Here is an 18,355-nt window from a genome sequence, read left to right as displayed (position 1 = left end):
TGGGGAGGTTCCTCGATTCAAAAAAAAAATTTCCAAGGCCCAACTCAAAAGTTTTTGTACGATCGTATCATGATTTATAAAATAAAAATAAAATATAAAAAACATGGAAAATATTTTTTTACAAACAAAACAAGAAGAAATTTAGTTTCTTTTTTTTTTTGAGGGCGAAGAAATTTAGTTTCGTCTGGAAGAAGAAATCTATTGCTCTTTGAGGGACAATCCAAAAGGCCTCATAATGGACTGGGCCTTTTATTGACACGCGGACTGGGCTTTTTAACTCACAAAAGGGCCTGACTGAACTCGGGCACATCAGCAGCCGCCCTCTCTCTCCTCCACGGTCTGATTCTCACCAAGCGGGAAAACCAAAAATCGAAACCCAACCTCCCAAAATCCCCAAGCCCCAGACCCCACCGACGCTCCCGTCCTCCCCGGCGCCTCCCCGACCCGCGGCGGCCGGAGATGGAGCGGATCCACGTCGCCGTGCGCTCGCGGCCGCTCTCCCCGGAGGACGCGCGGAGCAGCCCGTGGAGGATCTCCGGCAACACCATTGCACACTCCGCACAGTCCTTCACCCGCTTCGAATTTGGTGAGGAGCCTCCGCCCTTCCGCCCCCGCGCTTTGGCTTCGCTTCCCTGCCGTTTTATACTGTGGGCGATTCCTGATTGGTTGCTCCCCGTCGTTCTCGCAGACAGGATATTCGGCGAGGAATGCCGCACCGCCGAGGTCTACGAGACTCGCACCAAGCGCATCGTCGATTCCGTGGTCCGAGGGTTCAATGGTAATCTCGTTTCCTCTGTTTGCTGTGGTTGTGTGGTTGTTAGTTCCCAGGGCGAACAAGTTGGGTCCAATTGCTATGTTGTACTATGTCAGGCTATTAGGTATTCGCTCCACTTGCTATAGCTTTAATGTGTGTTCTATTGCTGATTATGGGTGTTGCTACTCAGTGGAGAGGCAACACCCCCTGAAATCAACTGCTCTGGCACTGTAATAAGCACGTCCATGCTCTGAGATTACATTTAATATGCTGATGAGGGTTGATGAGAGGCTGCTGCTCGCGGGGAGAGGTGAAGAACGTGCTTATTTTTGTAGAATGTGCCTCCAGCACTGTAATATGCGATCTTCAGCGTACTGCAGACAGGCAACAGCCCATGGGATTAAGTGCTCCACTATCCTTTGATGAGATCCCTTTCCTTGACTTTATTTACCATAGTAGATAAATCATCAGCCATCTGGTTGAACAACTATAGGGAGAGAAGATCCTTTGTCTCAAACCCATAAGTTGTGGATTAACGACCAATCTTGCCATTGATTTTGGTGCTCACTCTGCCAGTTTGCCCCATTGTACTGTTTCCATAACCTCACTTGCGCTAGGTAGAATGAAATCCACACTTTCTCCACAACTTCCTCAAGTCATAGTCCATTTTTAGTCCAGCTTTAGGATAATACCTCTTCCTTTATACTTCTTCAGCTCATGAATCTCATTCTCATGTAGTATGACTACACATTCCAGGATACTACTACATGAGAATGAGATTCGTGAGCTGAAGAAATCTAAAGGAAGGGGTAGTCATACTACCTTGATATGTGGCAATTTTTCAGTGACCTCTCGGCATCTCTTTTAACCCCACCTATTGAACCATTGGAGTATTTTGGAGGTGCTACGGTAGTTGGTCCAGTCATTTTGAGTATGATATATATATTTTTGGTAATGGTAATACATGCCCACCAACATTAGTTGAATTTGGGTTCTTAGCCATTATTTGAAGTCTTGATTGCCTCATGTTAAGTTTTAGTTTATTATTGTTATGGTTATCTTGTCAGGAACCTAGATTGTCTCTAGTTGAAGAACAAAAGTTGTTTCTAGTCTCGTAGGACTGCAGGCTTCTAGCTGTCACTAATCTCTATACCTAGGAACCGTGGGACAGTGCTATGCTGTTTGGCTTCCAGTTACTGTGGTGTTCATTGTTCAGCAGGTCCAATGTTGTTTATCTGCATCTCTGACTGTATGTTCATATTTATTCTCTTTACCTTTTCTTTCCTTTTTTATGTTGTGCTGTTTCTTGTCTACTTAGTTGTGTTTCTCAGTTCTTCACACAAAAGAATTTTCTCAATCAATCGGACAATTTGCTGAGTCAATATGCATTGAAATCAATTGGTCTCTTTCATTTTGACAGGCACTGTTTTTGCATATGGTCAAACTAATAGTGGGAAGACCCACACGATGAGAGGATCCACCAATGAACCTGGAATAATACCACTTGCAGTTCAAGACTTATTCCAGCGCATTGAAGAGGTTGATTCTACATCTCGGTTTTCAAAAAAGATTACTTTAGTGTACACTATGAGAATCAAGCGAGAGCTATTTTTTTCTAGCTGCTGCATGCTGCTAACATATTCAATTAATGCTTTGTGTGCAAAAGATTTTAGATTTAATTTCCCCTGAATCCTATTAGGACTTGCTTAATGTGTTTTACAAAAGGTTGCTTAGCATAGTCCTTTGTCACTTTTTTCTTTAATTCTCATAAATCCTACTTATTGAACCTTGCCCGAGTTTCTATTATGCTGTGTATTCTGTTTGGCTTATTTGTTTTTGCTATCGTGTAGCATATGGACAGAGAATTTCTTGTCCGGATGTCTTATATGGAAATTTACAATGAAGACATTAATGACCTTCTTGTGCCAGAACATCGGAAGTTGCAGATTCATGAGAGTAGTGAGGTAAACGTCCCATCTTTTAATATGAAATTGACAACTAACACTGTTTTTAAATAGTTGTTTTATTGTTACATGTTGCTACTTTTGATTGAAGAAAGGAATATTTGTTGCTGGTTTAAGAGAAGAGATTGTTACATGCGCGGAGCAGGTCATGGATTTTATGTCTTTTGGAGAATGTAAGCTTTCTTGAAGGTCTGCTGGTTCAGTTAATCTATAATTCATTCTTCTTAATAAACTGTTAGCAAAATTGCAGCTCACCGGCATATTGGAGAGACAAACATGAATCTTTACAGCAGCCGTTCTCACACTATATTTCGCATGGTATGCTTATATTCCTCTGTATTATTTTCCACTGGATCGCAACTTTGATTCTTATGCTTTTAATGTCCAGGTAATTGAGAGCAGAGAAAAAGGTGACGACAATGAAGTTGAAGATTCTTGTGATGCTGTACGAGTATCCGTATTGGTATGTGCAGTTACCACTACACTCTCCAGTAAATAATGATTTTTCTATTGGAATACATGTGGTTTGTCTTTAGATTGGTTAATCATATCGTTACGAATATTTCAGATTGGGAATTGTATTTATCGATTTGTGTTGAATCTTCATATCTATTTGTTCTCTTAGGCTTGAGCACAGTTAAAAAAAAAGGCACAAAATGAGTAGTGAGCACATGCCTATGAAATTTGTGACTCTTTCTGCCTTGTAATCAGTGAACAGGGAGATGGGTGTCTTTAAAATGTTGCAAAAACTAAATGATTCTCGAAGATGTAGTCATGTCTATTCTTGAGTTGGTACAGCATCAACTGAAATGAACACCTTTGTAAAACCTGAAACATCATAGTTGTTTTTTAGGACCACTGTCTGAAACATCACTTATTTGTGGCTGGAGGGAGTACTTATTTAACTATCGATGTATAAGATTCAGGTTTCTTGTTTTGCTTCCATTTATGTGAACAATCCACATTTCAGAACCTTGTCGACTTAGCTGGCTCAGAACGAGCTGCAAAGACTGGTGCAGAGGGTGTGAGGCTTAAGGAGGGTTCTCATATTAACAAAAGTCTCATGACTCTTGGTACGGTTATAAAGAAACTTAGTGAAGGCATAGATGGTCAAGGGTAAGTTATTAATTTTTTTTACTAGCAAAGCCTAACTTGTTTTGATAATTTTTTTTCATGACTGCTTTAGTAATGGATTTTATTCTCAGCGGACATGTCCCGTACCGTGACAGTAAACTGACAAGGATATTGCAGCCTGCTCTGGGTGGAAATTCTAACACAGCTATCATCTGTAATATAACACTTGCACAGGTATGCCATATCTCATTATCTGCTATCAATCGAGTTCTCATGTTGTTTGCACTGTTGGGTGATGGAAGGAGAAAAATGTACTATTCGTTTCACTTCTGCAAAATTGTATCCTGAAGTATGAACTACTGAAGCATTTTCTGTTGCATATTAGTAATACGTGCTTATTTTGCTTACTGATTGATGTTGTGTTGTGGACATTAAGTTGAAAGGTGCTATTACCTTTTCTTTTACAAACTTTTCACATTTAGTTAACAAGTCAAATTGAGTATTCTGACATGTCATTAGCCAACAGCAAAGAGCAATCATTATAGTCTTAGAATTAATACCTTTGCTATTTGTGTCCTGGTAAACTATTTATTTTATATTTTGTATGTAGGTCCATGCTGATGAGACAAAAAGCAGCTTGCAATTTGCAAGTAGAGCATTGCGTGTAACAAATTGTGCATGCGTTAATGAGGTATCAACATATTTCTGTTGCCAGCTAGATTACTATTGCTATTCATCGTGCTATAATTACATAAATTCTACGTTATATATTTGCAGATTTTGACAGATGCCGCGTTATTAAAACGCCAGAAGAAAGAAATAGAGGAGCTCCGTGCAAAACTTAGGGTATGTTTTAAAGTGTTTTAAAGCATTAAATCTATACACTTCACAGCTTCAAAATACAAACTTACAATCCTCTCTGTTCTTAGAACTCTCAAAGTGATCATTGGGGCGAAGAAATTCTGAATTTGCGGAACACGCTACTGCAGGTTGCTTTCTCAAGCATTTCTTTTTTCCATTCAGTGATTCATGACTATGTAATACATCAAGTAATCTTATCATTATTTTTCTAGAGTGAACTGGAAAAGGAAAGAATTGCTTTAGAGTTGGAGGAAGAAAAGAAAGCTAAAGAGCAGCGTGACAGACGCTTGATTGAACAGGCAAAGAAAATTGAGAATCTTAGTTCATTGGTATTAAATTCAGAGAGAGATGACAGGAGTACTGCTTTTAGTAAGGTTAGTTGTCACAATTTATTTATGTAATATGTAGCAGTTGTACAAGGCTATGAACAGCATGGTTGTTCATTGCTTCCTTCCAATTTTTCTTTATAGGTGTTCTTTCTTTTCTGCTGATAACATGAAGTAAAATCTGTTTAAACTTTAGAGTTTACAGAAATTGCCATGCGGCGCATGCCTCTTTTATACAGAAGACCAACAATGTAGCACTATTCTTTTAGTCTACTAATAGCTTTTTCTTAAGAAAAAAATTCTTCCTTGAACAGGACAAAAGAAGGGTAACATGGTGTCCTGGACCAAACACAAGGCAAATTGGTATTGAGGTATAATTATAAGTGATGCTTTTCAACATGTTCAATTTGGCATTCTGAAAGTCTACAGGCACATCTTTTGTTTTTGGATGGCTCTGCAACATTGTTAGTTCTGACCCCTTATCGTTATTGAAATGTTATTCAGAAAAAAGTCTTGCCCAGAATATTAGTCTAGATGTTCTCTCTCTGTGAATGCTTTTGCTTTTCATCCTTTTTCTTAGGGTGGATATGTGGATAATAGATAACATATGCGGTGGACTGGTGGTGTCATTTTTCAGGGTGCATGCCATACATATATTCATATCTTTGTTTCCGTTCATATCAAATCATTGTAAGAGTATTGGAATTTATGCATAAGATGTCTGGTTGTGTTAAGAACCTCTTCTCAGTATTTGTACGTAATATCCAGGTTTTAGGACCAGCTGCAGAAGGTCGTGCAAGCAGCACAGTTAGAAATGAACGCAATATGGGAATACCGCCGCGTTTTGAAGAGTTAATGCAAGGAAGCTATGCAAGTAATGATGAGCCTAGTTCTGGCGCTTGCTCATCTAGTGATATATCCAAAGACAGTGAAGATGTTTCTCTTCCTGACTCACATGCTTTGCTGCATGTTACCCGAAGAAAGCCAAATACAATGGTGATTAATTCTGATGCTTCTAGTTTTCAGCTTTTGGCCTTTTATAATACGAAATACCTAATCAAGTTGGATTTCACTTTCTAAAAATAGTTTGCAATTTTTTTTATTACACATCTGATTGCTGAATACATGGTCTTGCCAGAAGAAATCAGATCAGGAGCAATTCGGGGGGACAACTGGTGAACTAGTAATACCCCAGGACCCTTGTGATGGGAATGATGCTCTGCAAAGTCAGGAAAGCACTGCGTCTTGTGTAGTTAGTAGCTTATCTGCTCGAGAGTCCGAAGCCATTTTTGTCATTAAACAACTTCAAGATCAGGTGCTAGTTTCCCCCCTAGTATCATGCTGCTCTAAAACGAAAAAAAAATAAGTATTTGAATAAATCCCAAGCAGATCAAGTTGTTGGAGGCAGAGAAGAGTTCTATTCAAACTAATTTGGATGATGTTCTTGAGTTGGCAACTCAACAGAAGACCTCGTTCAGTGAGAAGTATGAAGAGGTAAATGATGCTACACTTTAGAAATTAAAAGTTACTCTTGTGTGTGTCCCTAATAAATGCAACATTCGATTCAAGCTGTTACACTCTAAACAATCCGTAAGAAAATTTTACCCTCATTATTTTGCCACGATTGCATGACAACTTTTTCAATGAAATCTGTGCTTTACCTTGAAGCTGTTCTTACATTCTATACGACTTTGTCTATCTGCAGCTTCAGCAGAATGCTCTAGCCGCACAAGAACAAGCAAAGGTTGCTAACGAGAAGCTCTCCACACTGTCTGCTAATGTAAAATCCAACCAGGTACTTTGTTACCCTCTTCTTTTTTGTAAAAGAAACCATAGCTAGGAATTTATTTTATTTCCATCTTCCTGCAACCGTTTCATGTTATAGCCTGAATTATTACATGCTGGATACATGTGTAAAACATTTTTCTGCAACTTCCAGGAAGTAGCATACGGATTCCTCAGTAATGTATTGATGGAGACTCGAGGAATAACTTTGGAGACAGATCAGTTGGGAAACTCAGTTGATAGTGCTCTTTCTTTTATTGATGAACTTTGTCAGAATCTCTTGACTATGGGACAAGGCATTCTTGTATGGTTTCTCTCTTTTTGTATGACAGGATTGACAGCATCTCCAATTTTCTTGAATAATCATGTCATTTAGTTAAATTAACTATCTTATTCGATGTTCAGCATTGAGTGTCAACAGGCATTTTAGTCCATAATATACTTTAGCCCAGTGGTTTGGTTTAGAGATGCAAATACTCAATCTGGTTTTCCCTGTAAATATTTTCACCTATATGCTACTATCCTACTACCGTGAAGAAATATAATGTGAATGGCTAGTTGGCTGCCATGATCTTTGAAGGTTGTGGAACAATTGCATTGCAATGTTACTGTTATAATTTACAAGCTTTGAAAATTCCTACATGCAGTCTAGTGAAAATGTCTCATCAATGGAACACTCTATAATGCTAATTATTGATTTCCAGTAGATTTATGCATGCTGACTTAGTGTGGTACTGCATTTATTTAACCGTCTCAACATACTTTCCAACTTTCATTCGTAGTACACATATATAATTGATGTGTAATTTTGCTTTCCATAGGAAGTAAAGCACTCAGCTCATGAAGATATTACACAGATCGGTTCTATGATTATGGATTATGAGAAACTGTTGGCCTGTTTGATGGAAAAAGTCTGCAAACTTGAATCAGAGAAGGTAAATTCCGATTATCTTTCCTAATGCACTTAAGTTTTAAGCAGTTCTATTTTTCTTCAATGTTACTCTCATTTGAATGCAGAAACTATTAGAGGAACAATCCCAAGATCAACAAAATGAAATTGATAAACTGAAGTCCAGTCTGGAAAGCTGTGAGAAGGCCATAGATGTTTGTTACTGACTAAGCTCTTTTCAACTATTTATTTCCTATATCCTAATTCCAAACATATAATTTTCATTATCTGTGGCCTAAAACAATTTACTTATACTCAGGACTGTACTCTTCAACATGAACTGGAGAAGGACAGCATTCTCTCAGATCTCCTAAACCTCCAAAAGGAAGTATCGACCTTGTCATCATCTTCTTTGATGAAAGAAAAGGAATCTATCCGAAAGGAACTTGATAGGACTAAAGCAAAGTTAAGAGAGACTGAGAACAAACTTAAGAATTCCATTCAGGAGAAAATAAAACTTCAGGTTGGTTATCAACTTATCGGTATAATAAATTTTATTGCCACTTAAAGGCCAGCTGTTTCTGATGTACGAACGATACATGTTCTTTTACTAGAGTGAAAAAGCAGAGGCCCACAAAGAAGTTAAGAAATTGCAAAGCCAGAGAACTTTGCTTGAACGTGATTTACGGAAACGTGACTCAGTCACTGTTGACAAAAGGCATGAGCTGAATTCCATGCCACAGGAACTCGCTGAAGTTTTTGATCAAGCTGTCCAGATGCAGGTATTCCTTATTCTTTGCAAATACCACATTTTTCTACGGTGTACTGTCGTTGTGGCTTACATACTGGGTCACATTTCTTGCATTGTTTATACATTATAGAAACTTTGGCTTTAGTAGTGACTTAGGTTTTTTCCTTTGAGATCATATCTGCTAGAGAACCAAGCAATAGTTCGGCTGGTAGAGCTTCATGTTGAGAGGATACCCACTTAGGCTCGAATCTGGGTGCTTTCACAGTTTGCGTGGGTACCTCCCTAAAGGGTTCGAGTTGCATTCACCGACCAGTTCAACCCAAAAGTTTAAATTGATAGAGAAATGTACGCACTTATACTTCAACACCCACCTCACATGCAAACATGAAAATAGGAGTCGGCTGTAATTATTTTTAATTGCGGCTGCCAAGATTCGAACTCGAGATCTATAACCTTATATCACATTGAGTTGCGTGCACTGACCAGTTCAATCGGAAGACTTAACCTGATAGGGAAAGATGAGCAATTCACTTTTACGTCGATAGGTTCAGTACTCCCCTAACTTTGGGGCAAACCCAGGCAGAGTCCCCTCTCTTTAAGGCAAAGCCAGGGATATGTCTTCTCCTGTGGCTGAGTTTTTTTATTATACATTCTGAGAGCTATAACATAGTACAAAGTCTCTTTCTTTCAGGAGCTTTGTGGCCATGAATCTCATTTTTCTTTTTTATTTTCATATTCAGGAGGAGTATCAAAAGCTTGAGGTGCATGCTTTTAATATGGAGACGGAAATTTCTTCTTTACAAGAAGCTTTAACTACTTCAATCGCTGAAAAGGATGAAGCATTGTCTAAAGTGGAGCTTATGACATCAGAACTAGAAGATCTTGCGAATAAATTGAATTCATCTGAATCAGAGAGGAACTCATTAAGCGATGAGATTGCACTTCTGGTACAAAATATGTCTTTGCAATATCTTTGACTTTATTGCTGTTGTGCGCCCTTTTTCTCTACTCACTTTTTCAATCATGAAACTATCTTTTGCGATGCAGACCAAAAAATCAATTGCGTCCGAATCTATTCTTAAAAGATTGGAGGCTTCTTTCAATTCTGTATCAAGGGAAAAGGAAGATATGGGAATGGTAAAGCACTATAATTTTATCCATTTAGATGTTATGTGAAATTATTTTCATTTTGTTAAAATGAAATGTGAAATGCAGCAACTTACTGATGCCCTTCTGGACATGGAGTCTGAAAAATCAATTTGGACAGCAAAGGAGAGGGCATATCTAGAAACTAATCAGAGATTGAATATTTGCCTGGATGAGAACCGCAAACTTTCAGAAGATTTGATTAAGGTACCTGTATCTTTGACAGAGTCACATGTTTATTTCCCATAACTTATGCATCTACCATGTCCAATTTGCTTAGCTGGGCATTGCCCAAATGGCTTCCGGAGGGCTTTAGGTTGAATGTAATTCCATGTTATTTTTCACCAATAATAACATTGTTAAGTTGGTTTACAGAGGGGGCTTTAGGTTTAATATATATTCCGTGCTCTTTACTACTGATACTCCAGCGAACTTCTGTATTAACTAAAATATTGTAATACACTGCTAGGTGAGGCAAGAGCTGGTGTGTTGTAGAGAACAGTGCAGAACTCTGGAGGAAAAACTGGCTCTTTCCCTGGAGGGTGACATGAATGAGAAAGGAATAAAATGCTGGTCAGTCTTCTCATCGAATTTTTTCCAACAAGGCATCTGTGTGGATGAGCTTCAGTGTTGTTTGACTGAAGGATTAACATGATATGTATGAGCTTGTACATGGGTTGTTTGTAATGTTTTTATACCATCATTTTTAACATGAGTCTAGAAAGGTTTCCAAGTTTTAGAAAGAAACCCTGTTAATGGGAGGTACTTTCAAAATATAAGAACATATTCGATTGATTCTGCTTTGCATCAAAGCTGCAATTTTTTTATTGATGTGCTCTGAATCATTGGGCATCCTTTTTAAATGTTTCAAGATGATTTTTAGAAGGCAAACAACCAGCAGATTATAATAAACTTAGATATTTTTGCAAAGTCGATCAATAACGGGTTCTGGGCAACAAGTGCATGTTTAACATAATGGGTCTAGTAGAAGTGTGCATGTTATTTTAGACAGAAGATGCATTTGCAAATTTGCATAGGCTCACTTACCACTGACAGTAGAATGTCACATGGTGCAGCGAGGCTTGTAAAGGATCCGACCAAGCTGTGGAGAAAGGAAGAACCATTGATGGTGCTATAGGTGAAAATGTAAGTCTTGTAGTCTCTGTTATTTTGCTCTAGTTCTCTTTGGCGCTTCAAAGTTTTTGAACATTATGAACCCATTTTTTTCTCGCCTCCTGCGTGTCAATTGTGTTAAGAGCAAAAAGGGGGCTAAGAGTAAGGAAAAAAAAACTCGTGACCAAGGATTGACTAAGGTCCTAAAGATAGGGCGCTGATCCCCTTTGCTCCAGCCCAATCTCCGCAGGCACGCCTCCTCGATTTCGTGTATGACCCACTGCACATGGGGCTTGTTTTGTTGAACACGCAGTCCCATATCCACCAGACCAGACCCCTTACCCTTGCACTGAAACCATATAAAATGATGTGTTTTACATCATATTAATAATACTAAATGCGAGTTATTTTTCCAGGGAGTGCAAATTTTGGTAGGTTTATTTTCTATATTTCTGTTGACTCCATTTTGAACAGGAACTTCAGAAACAACTTTTGATGATTACCGAAGAGCGTAATAGTTTACTTTCTGAGACACAGCAGATGAGGTTAATCGTCAATGAAGCAGAGGTTTTGAAAGAGAATTGTAACATAAAGGCAAGTTCTTTTATTTATTACTAAAATTCAGTTAACTCACTAAACCTAACTTGTTTTTGGTTGCTTTTCTTATGTAGTTAATACATGCCAAAGCTACAGTAGATGAGTTGAGCTCTAGGATATCTGTCATGGAAGTCAATATGAAAAATGTAAGCACTTCTGGACTTATTGTTGCCAGCTACTCCCTCTGTTTCAAAATGTAGGTCGTTTTCGATTTTCTACATACATAGGTTTTGCTATGTATCTAGACATAACTCTATAGCAAAATCTATACATCTAGAAAAGCTAAAACAACCTACATTTTGAAATGGAGGGAGTGTAGATTAAGGTTATAAGGAGTTTGGGTTTCATTTTAAAAAAAGGTTGCTGGTTGCTTTGTATCTTTATCACTACCGCATTATGAAAATAAATTCATGGCTATGTGCAAGACTCCAACTGGATCCTATAAAAAAGCATCTCCATGTTTTATTGCTCTCGTTTCGTTTTGATAATAGTAAGCAAGTATTTTGGAACACATCTTTGAATACTATTTTCGTATGCCCAACATACCCCCGTAGGTCGAGTTTTTTTTTAATGCCCAACATGAAGTTCTGAACATGGAGATATTGTTTTTGGATCAAATTTTGAATAATTTTACTGGGTCCTTTATTAACCGGAGTTTTCACTATGTTTCATGTCATTTAATTTTCAAAGGAACTTGAATCATTTTTCCCAGTTGACCTCTCAAAAATTGTTCATCAACATGCTGATCTTCAATAACAGTTTTTTAGCTTCAGTAACTAACCAGTTATGTGGAAGCACATATCGCATAACATTCTTGCGATTACAGGATGCTGTGGCTCATAACAAAGAGAAGACAAAGCTTCGCATGCAGATTCGGTGGCTGGAACCACAACTTGAAGCCCATCGCGGACAGCTCAAAGAAGCGGTGGATGAGATGAGGATCATGGACGCCAAATACCAAGAGGCATCCACCATGCTGAAGAAGGAGCTTTCTCAGAGCTGCCGCGAAGTTCTGAGGTTGAGAGAAATGCTTAAAGAATCACAGGGCACTCGAAACTGACATTGAAAGTTTGTTGCGTCTTCTTTTGCGCAGCTCGCGTATCAGAAATGTAAATATGTGTGATCGACCATGTGGAAGGCACCTGGTACTGCCTTACATTCCAGAAAGGCTTGCACACCTTCGCCCTTCACTGCATAAGCAACTGAGGACCAGAGCGACTACTGACCTCTGACCAGCAAGGGTATGTATGGGTGCATTTTGCTCTGTCAAAACAGGCCCAGAATATACCCCCTTTCTTTCTTTCTCTGTTTGCTCCAAATTGTAACAACTACGAAGCAATACGTTTGATGTTGAGTTTTGTAGAGGTTAACCAACCATGCGATGTGAGTTGGAAGCTGAAGCAACAATCCCGGTTTCATGCATCCATATCTATCCTTGTGTCCGATAGGATTAAGTGTTTTAGATCTCTTGTACCGAGATTGGATGCCCATGTCGCATGGATCAGCAGAGTTGCGGATCTCGTATATCGTTTGCAAGTGCCAAGGGAGTCATCGGCCAGGTTAGAAAAGGCTGGATACTATCATCATTCTGAAAGCCTAGCTGGGCACGGTCGGATGGTAGCTATCGATTGTTGTTTGGTTCTTTGTGTGCAGGACAGGACGGTGTTAGTCAGATGCTCAAAGCAAGCCTCCCTGTAGTTCAGTCTGTATCTGGCTGGGTATTCTAGCAGGATTAAGAAAGCTGGTCGGGAATCAGACTCATCTTCTCCACTGGCGATGATGAAACTGCGCTCCATTGTCTCACTCACATCGCAAGTCCTGGAAGCAGCTACCAGAAGATAGCCTTGGGAGTTGGGACACGCACACTGCCTGGTCACCACGCTTATCCAATCGCCCCTCCTCTCCCTCCTCAATGATCCCATCTGACAAAGGGAAGGCGCAGTGCAGGGTGAGATCAACAGAGGCGTGGGGCGGACGGTCATGATTCCCGCAATCACGCACGCATGCCTGCGCCCGCGCCCGCCCCGCTCGGACCTACCAGTGACCGCGCGCGCCTAGGCCGCACGGCACGGGCGCGTCATCACTCATCACGGCCCCCGTGCGATCTGGACCGTTCGGTCCGAGACGTCGGCGGCCGGGATCTCGCCGCCGGAGAAACTAAACCGGCCGAGCTGGCGCCGGTATACTACAGTGTCAGCGGTGGGGCGCGCTCAGCTCCGGTCCCGTGCGCCAGCAGATTCACGAATCATGACCGCCCGTACGAGAAAGATCCTGCGCGGATCTTGCACGGCTCGCCTGAGGTTAACACGCGGGCCCTCCCCAGGCCAGTTGCCTGCCGGGCCCCCGCGTGTCTGCACCAGCGTTCCCAGTTCGCGCGTGACGTGAGACTGCTTGCTGGTGCTGGTAAAGCTCTCCCCGTGGCACTGCTCTACCTGTGCAACGAACGAAGGGAATTGGGTGCAGTAGCTGATAACTAATCACGGGTGTTAGGAGCCTAGCTATGGTGAACGTCTCAACTCTAAACGATGGAGGAAATTCGAAATTCCATGGCGGTGATCGGAGCGGGCGCGACGCCGCACGCATGATGGCGCTTTATGCCGCGGCCGGCCCAGCGCAGGCAGCGGCAAACTCCGAGGAACCCAAGGATCCGGTTGGCGACGACGATCGTCCGTGGAGAAACGAGCAGCGGTTACAGTTGCAAAATCTCGTAAATCTTACCTACACAGCACATCTGATTAAGTAGATGATGCAATATTTTTATAGTAACTAATTAGGACTAAAATTCTTGAAGGCTTTAGTTCATGTTTGTAACACCAATCAGCACTAAAGGATCACCGTACCAACCGGAATCAAATGTGACTCCACAAATTCACCGGAGCTTTAATCTCAGGTAAAAAATAATCGAGATTTTTCGTTGGGATGGAATGTCGTTTTTGCACTGTGATGGTCCGCTGCGATCGAGGGCCATCGATGGATCTGGCGTCGAGCTCGAGCCCCTAGCTAATAAGCTTGACCGTGCCGGACCCCGGTGACCGGGCAAGGAGCGTACTACGTCTCGCGCCGGCCGGCCCGCCGGCAATGATTGCTGGAGCGTCCGATACCCGTCGCGTGCCGTGGCTGGTCCCTGCCCCGGGTTGGACCGTCCCTTTCCCGAGGCAAGACCACATCATGCAAGCAACGCGCGCGCGCGGAGCGGTACGGACGCGGCCGGACGGGCTTCGGTCTGGTTGCCCGTCCCCGTCCCCGTCCCAGAAAGGCTACACCTACATGCAAATGCTCTGATCCATGCCCGTGAGGCCGTGACATGCCGTTCCGTGCGATGCACAGCGCTCCATCAAAACGCTCGCCTACAGTACAAGGGTAGTACAACACGCAAGCACGCTGATCGGACGTGCACGTCGATCGGCTGTAGCTAGAGACCACCCTGGTGTGGCCGTATGAATCCGTGCTGGCAGTTGAAGTCGCCGGTGGACATGCACTTCGGTCCGCGGGGCGCACGTGTGAGCACAGCGCCGCGGACGGGACGGCCGACCTCCGATCCCCACCCACCGCGCCTACGGGGCCACGCGGGCACGCACGGACGGGTGGAATGGTGGATGGACGACGGCCCATCGATCTCTCCGGCCGGCCGGCCAGCTAGCCGTGGTGACCGGTGGCCGACACGGACAGCCGCGCAAGGACGAGCGCCACACGTGTGGTTGCCCGCCTGGTTGGGGGAGGACGGTAGGCAAAGTGCCTTGTTCGCTCGCCGATCAATCACGCTCCGCGTTGCTTTCACTGTGCATGATCCAGCTACAGTGCCTGAAACTTTACAGCGGACCAAACTGTCTGGCCACCGTGGTGTGCGTCCGATCGGAGCTAACGGGCGCCTGTCACATATCAAAGGATGATCGCCACGCACCTGAATGGTCCGTACGTGGTTCTGCGCTGCGGCCACGGTTTGATGGATCAAATTCAAATTCTGAAAGAATGTGTATGTTTCAGGTTTAGATCCCATCTGAAATTATGCAGGGACACTTTCAGTCTGGAAAGAGCGAACAAAACGTACGGCCCTGCATTAAAGCAGCGGAAATGGTCAGCTGCCGATGTACAGTGCGTGTGGGGCAACATTCTGTTGGGCCGTCGTCCGTATATCCGAGCCTAGATTCTAGAGAGGGGCATGCAGAGAGGTGGGCAGCAGCCTGGTGAGGTCCCCGGCCGGCCGGCTTGCCGGCGAGAGATCGATCAAGCGTCCCGTCTGCATCATCCAACAGTTCTTTCCCGTCGACAGACGATCGATGGAGCCCGTACAAGAACGGGTGACCACCAAACAACGTCGGCTTCCGCTTGTCCCGGCTGACGGCTGTAAGTTCCAACCGGCTAGCGTGTTTGCCTACACACGCACGGACACGAGCCGGCCAGCTTTAGGGTAGCATCTAGGAGCACATCATCGATGTATGGGGTGTGGGCGCGGGCTGGATAGCTGGAAGATCCTTTTTACTGGGCGAAGTGCCTGGTGAGGTCGCTCTCCGCCTACACGACGAGGAGCAGGCAGCAGGAGAGGAGAGGTCTCTAGGGTTAGGTCGCCATGTTTGAGACACATTACCTTTATGCATGGTAGCTTCGCCCCCTTGCAGCTGGCATGACGTGCCACCTTAAGATTCGGTTGGAACGGGAGCGAATACGATGGAGCATTGGGTGCAATGGCCTGCGATACTCAGGGAATCGTAACTCTATACGGTTTTGAAATGTAAAGTGTAAATTTCTCCAACTTAAAGTTGGGCTCACTTTGGATTGGTGGAGACAGATTTTAGACTCGACTATACACATATAAGCTATGTAATCAGTTTTTCGTACCATTCTTTGGTATCCACGTGAATACATTTCAGGAACATTTTCCAACTAAAATGAGACCTATAACTAGGGGATGTGGAATTGTGGCGGCCAAATGTTCTCGAGATTTACAACGCCCCTACTCCAGTCGTTGAATATACTTCAAGAATGAGGAAAAAAAGAGAAACATATGTAGTTAGTATAGTTTTTCTCAAGCCACGACGATAATGGAAATGGAAGTTGATGGAGTAGTACTAGCGCATCAACTTTTATTTCATCAAGAAAAAAAAGAAATGTATTGACTTGGTTGTTGGACCCCACCCACACAGCAGCACCTGCGCCGGGCGGGCTCACCCCGTTTTCCTCCACGGGCCGCGCAAGAACCGCAGCAGCCCATAGCCCAGCCCTATAGAGACTGGAGAGTACACGCGCGGCATCGAACCCGACAGACAAACGAACCACGGCGCGAGACGTCTCTGCTTCTGGATACTGGATAGGAGGGGGAGCACGGGGGGAAAGCCCAGACAGGGTCTGCGGGGAGGTCATATCGGCCGCGTTGCGTGCGCGCAGCGCCCGCCCGACGCGACGACGTGGCCAGATTAGGGGTGTTTGCGGTGTCCTAAATTTTAGGAGTGTCACATCTTCGGATACTAATTAAAAGAACTAATTATTAGCTAATTATAAAACTAATTGCAGAATCCCTATACTAATTCGCGAGACGAATCTATTGAGCCTAATTAATCTATGATTAGCACCTGTTTACGGTAGTAGCACATTATCAAATCATGAACTAATTAGGCTTAATAGATTCATCTCGCGAATTAAACTTCATCTGTACAATGGGTTTTGTAAATAGTCTATATTTAATACTCCTAATTAGTATCAAACATCCGATGTAATGTAATGGGTACTAAATTTTACGAGGTGCATACAGCTAAGACCACCCGCCGCAGGCAGGTAGGGGCTAGAGCCGTGGCCAGGGTTGGCCCCCACCGGCCATTTATGGCAGCGCGAAGCAAACTACTCTCTCCGTAAAAAAAAAACTCTCGAAAACCGAGGAGCCAAACAATTTCAAATTTGATCAAATTTATAAAAAATATGAACATTTATGCTTTTAAATAAATTTAGCATAAAAATATATTTTATGATTAATTTAATAACACTTATTTTATAAGTATTATTTTGTATAAATTCAATTAAAATTGAAATTGTTTGACTCTGCATTCTTTTTTCAACGGAGATATTACGCCGGTCTACTCCTGCTGCGACGTAACCTCACGCCCCTCGAGGCCGCGTACACCCGACCAACCCAAGAAGCTGTGGCAAAAAACAAAAAGAAGAAAAAGAAGAAAACAAGCGAATCCGAGGAGGTATGCCACATGATATCTCGTCGCAGCGCATGCGCTGAGCGCATCACGCCGGGTGCCCGGCGGTTTCTTCCCGTAGAGTTTCACTTCGGCTTATTCAGCCGGTTTACCATCTATCAAACAGTATTTTTCTCTTACAATAAATTAGTCATTTTAACTTTTCAGCTGGCTTATAAGCTGAAGCGAACGGGTGTAAGAAGATCCTGCTCATCGTTGGCGACGCCTCCCCTCCTGCTAATCCCAGCGTCTTCGAGCGGGTAGTTAGTTTGCTGTCAGATCTCGGCGATCAGCTGCCGCGTTCAGCTTTGGCCACTGCCCAGGGAGACCGGCCGGCCATGGCCAGCTCGATGCCTTGATCTGTGTTTGCTCCATCCACATGTCGAGCATGCACGAACTGTCCATCCACGCGGGGCCATGGCTATTGGACGCCGGGTACAGTCGCCTCTTGCGTTCTGGGTTCCGCCCGGCTTTTCCATGGCTGGACAAGGGTTGACATGCGTGCTCCACCGTGTTGACTTTTTCACACACAGCATGCATGGGGGCTCGTGCCGCCTAGTCAGCATGCCGGTCTAGTTGGGCAAGCAGCCAAGCACATTGGAGTGTGCAAGGGACCAACGGGCGTGCTGCGCCTTGGGGGTTTGACCTATCTCGAGGGCATTCGCGACTATAATGATCCGAGTTTTCGTCGACAAAATGAGTTTAGGCCAGGATAGGAAGAATTTGAACCTTGTTGCTTTTTCGTCGTCGTGGTGTCTCGGTCCCGGACCAAACAGTTTACACGCAACGTGTGAAACAAATCAAATAGCTAGCTAGTAGCACTCATACGAAATCAAGTGGTTTTAAAATCTTGATCGCGGTCGGTGCGAGCTCTCATGGCGCCTAGTTTAATCAGCCACTGCAACGGCAACATCGGCGC

The 18,355-nt window shown here is 43.1% G+C and overlaps 1 protein-coding gene across 4 annotated transcripts; it reads left to right on the top strand.

Moving 5' to 3' along the window:
- The first annotated feature begins 161 nt into the window (after positions 1 to 161).
- On the top strand, positions 162 to 12,750 carry LOC117845080 (kinesin-like protein KIN-7I). Of its 4 annotated transcripts, none has more exons than XM_034725976.2 (31): positions 162 to 586; positions 689 to 778; positions 2,175 to 2,293; positions 2,605 to 2,718; positions 2,810 to 2,891; positions 2,969 to 3,036; positions 3,107 to 3,181; positions 3,689 to 3,834; positions 3,924 to 4,026; positions 4,403 to 4,483; positions 4,570 to 4,638; positions 4,722 to 4,781; positions 4,866 to 5,027; positions 5,294 to 5,350; positions 5,748 to 5,975; positions 6,121 to 6,294; positions 6,369 to 6,473; positions 6,685 to 6,774; positions 6,919 to 7,068; positions 7,586 to 7,699; positions 7,782 to 7,868; positions 7,973 to 8,176; positions 8,268 to 8,435; positions 9,145 to 9,351; positions 9,452 to 9,541; positions 9,620 to 9,757; positions 10,020 to 10,123; positions 10,627 to 10,696; positions 11,138 to 11,257; positions 11,335 to 11,406; positions 12,087 to 12,750. In XM_034725976.2, the coding sequence occupies exons 1-31, from the start codon at positions 460 to 462 to the stop codon at positions 12,318 to 12,320; spliced, it is 3,708 nt and encodes a 1,235-aa protein (XP_034581867.1). In that variant the 5' UTR covers positions 162 to 459; the 3' UTR covers positions 12,321 to 12,750. The 4 variants fall into 4 exon arrangements, with proteins under 4 accessions (XP_034581867.1, XP_034581868.1, XP_034581866.1 ...); XM_034725977.2 differs by having other exon boundaries at positions 6,118 to 6,294; positions 11,147 to 11,257; XM_034725975.2 differs by having other exon boundaries at positions 164 to 586; positions 6,118 to 6,294.
- The last annotated feature ends 5,605 nt before the right edge of the window (positions 12,751 to 18,355 follow it).

The sequence above is a fragment of the Setaria viridis genome, chromosome 2 (genome assembly GCF_005286985.2).
Source record: "Setaria viridis chromosome 2, Setaria_viridis_v4.0, whole genome shotgun sequence".
In the NCBI taxonomy this organism is placed as follows: Eukaryota; Viridiplantae; Streptophyta; class Magnoliopsida; order Poales; family Poaceae; genus Setaria; species Setaria viridis.
This window is presented reverse-complemented; position numbering and strand designations above follow the sequence as displayed.

What these genes read in the sequence shown, in the direction of transcription:
- LOC117845080 (XM_034725975.2), top strand. Translation starts at nt 460, where the DNA reads ATGGAGCGGATCCACGTCGCCGTGCGCTCGCGGCCGCTCTCCCCGGAG. An exon ending in CAAGGCAAATTGGTATTGAG is followed by an intron (nt 5,351 to 5,747) that starts GTATAATTATAA and finishes CGTAATATCCAG; the next exon opens with GTTTTAGGACCAGCTGCAGA. An exon ending in CTAATGTAAAATCCAACCAG is followed by an intron (nt 6,775 to 6,918) that starts GTACTTTGTTAC and finishes TGCAACTTCCAG; the next exon opens with GAAGTAGCATACGGATTCCT.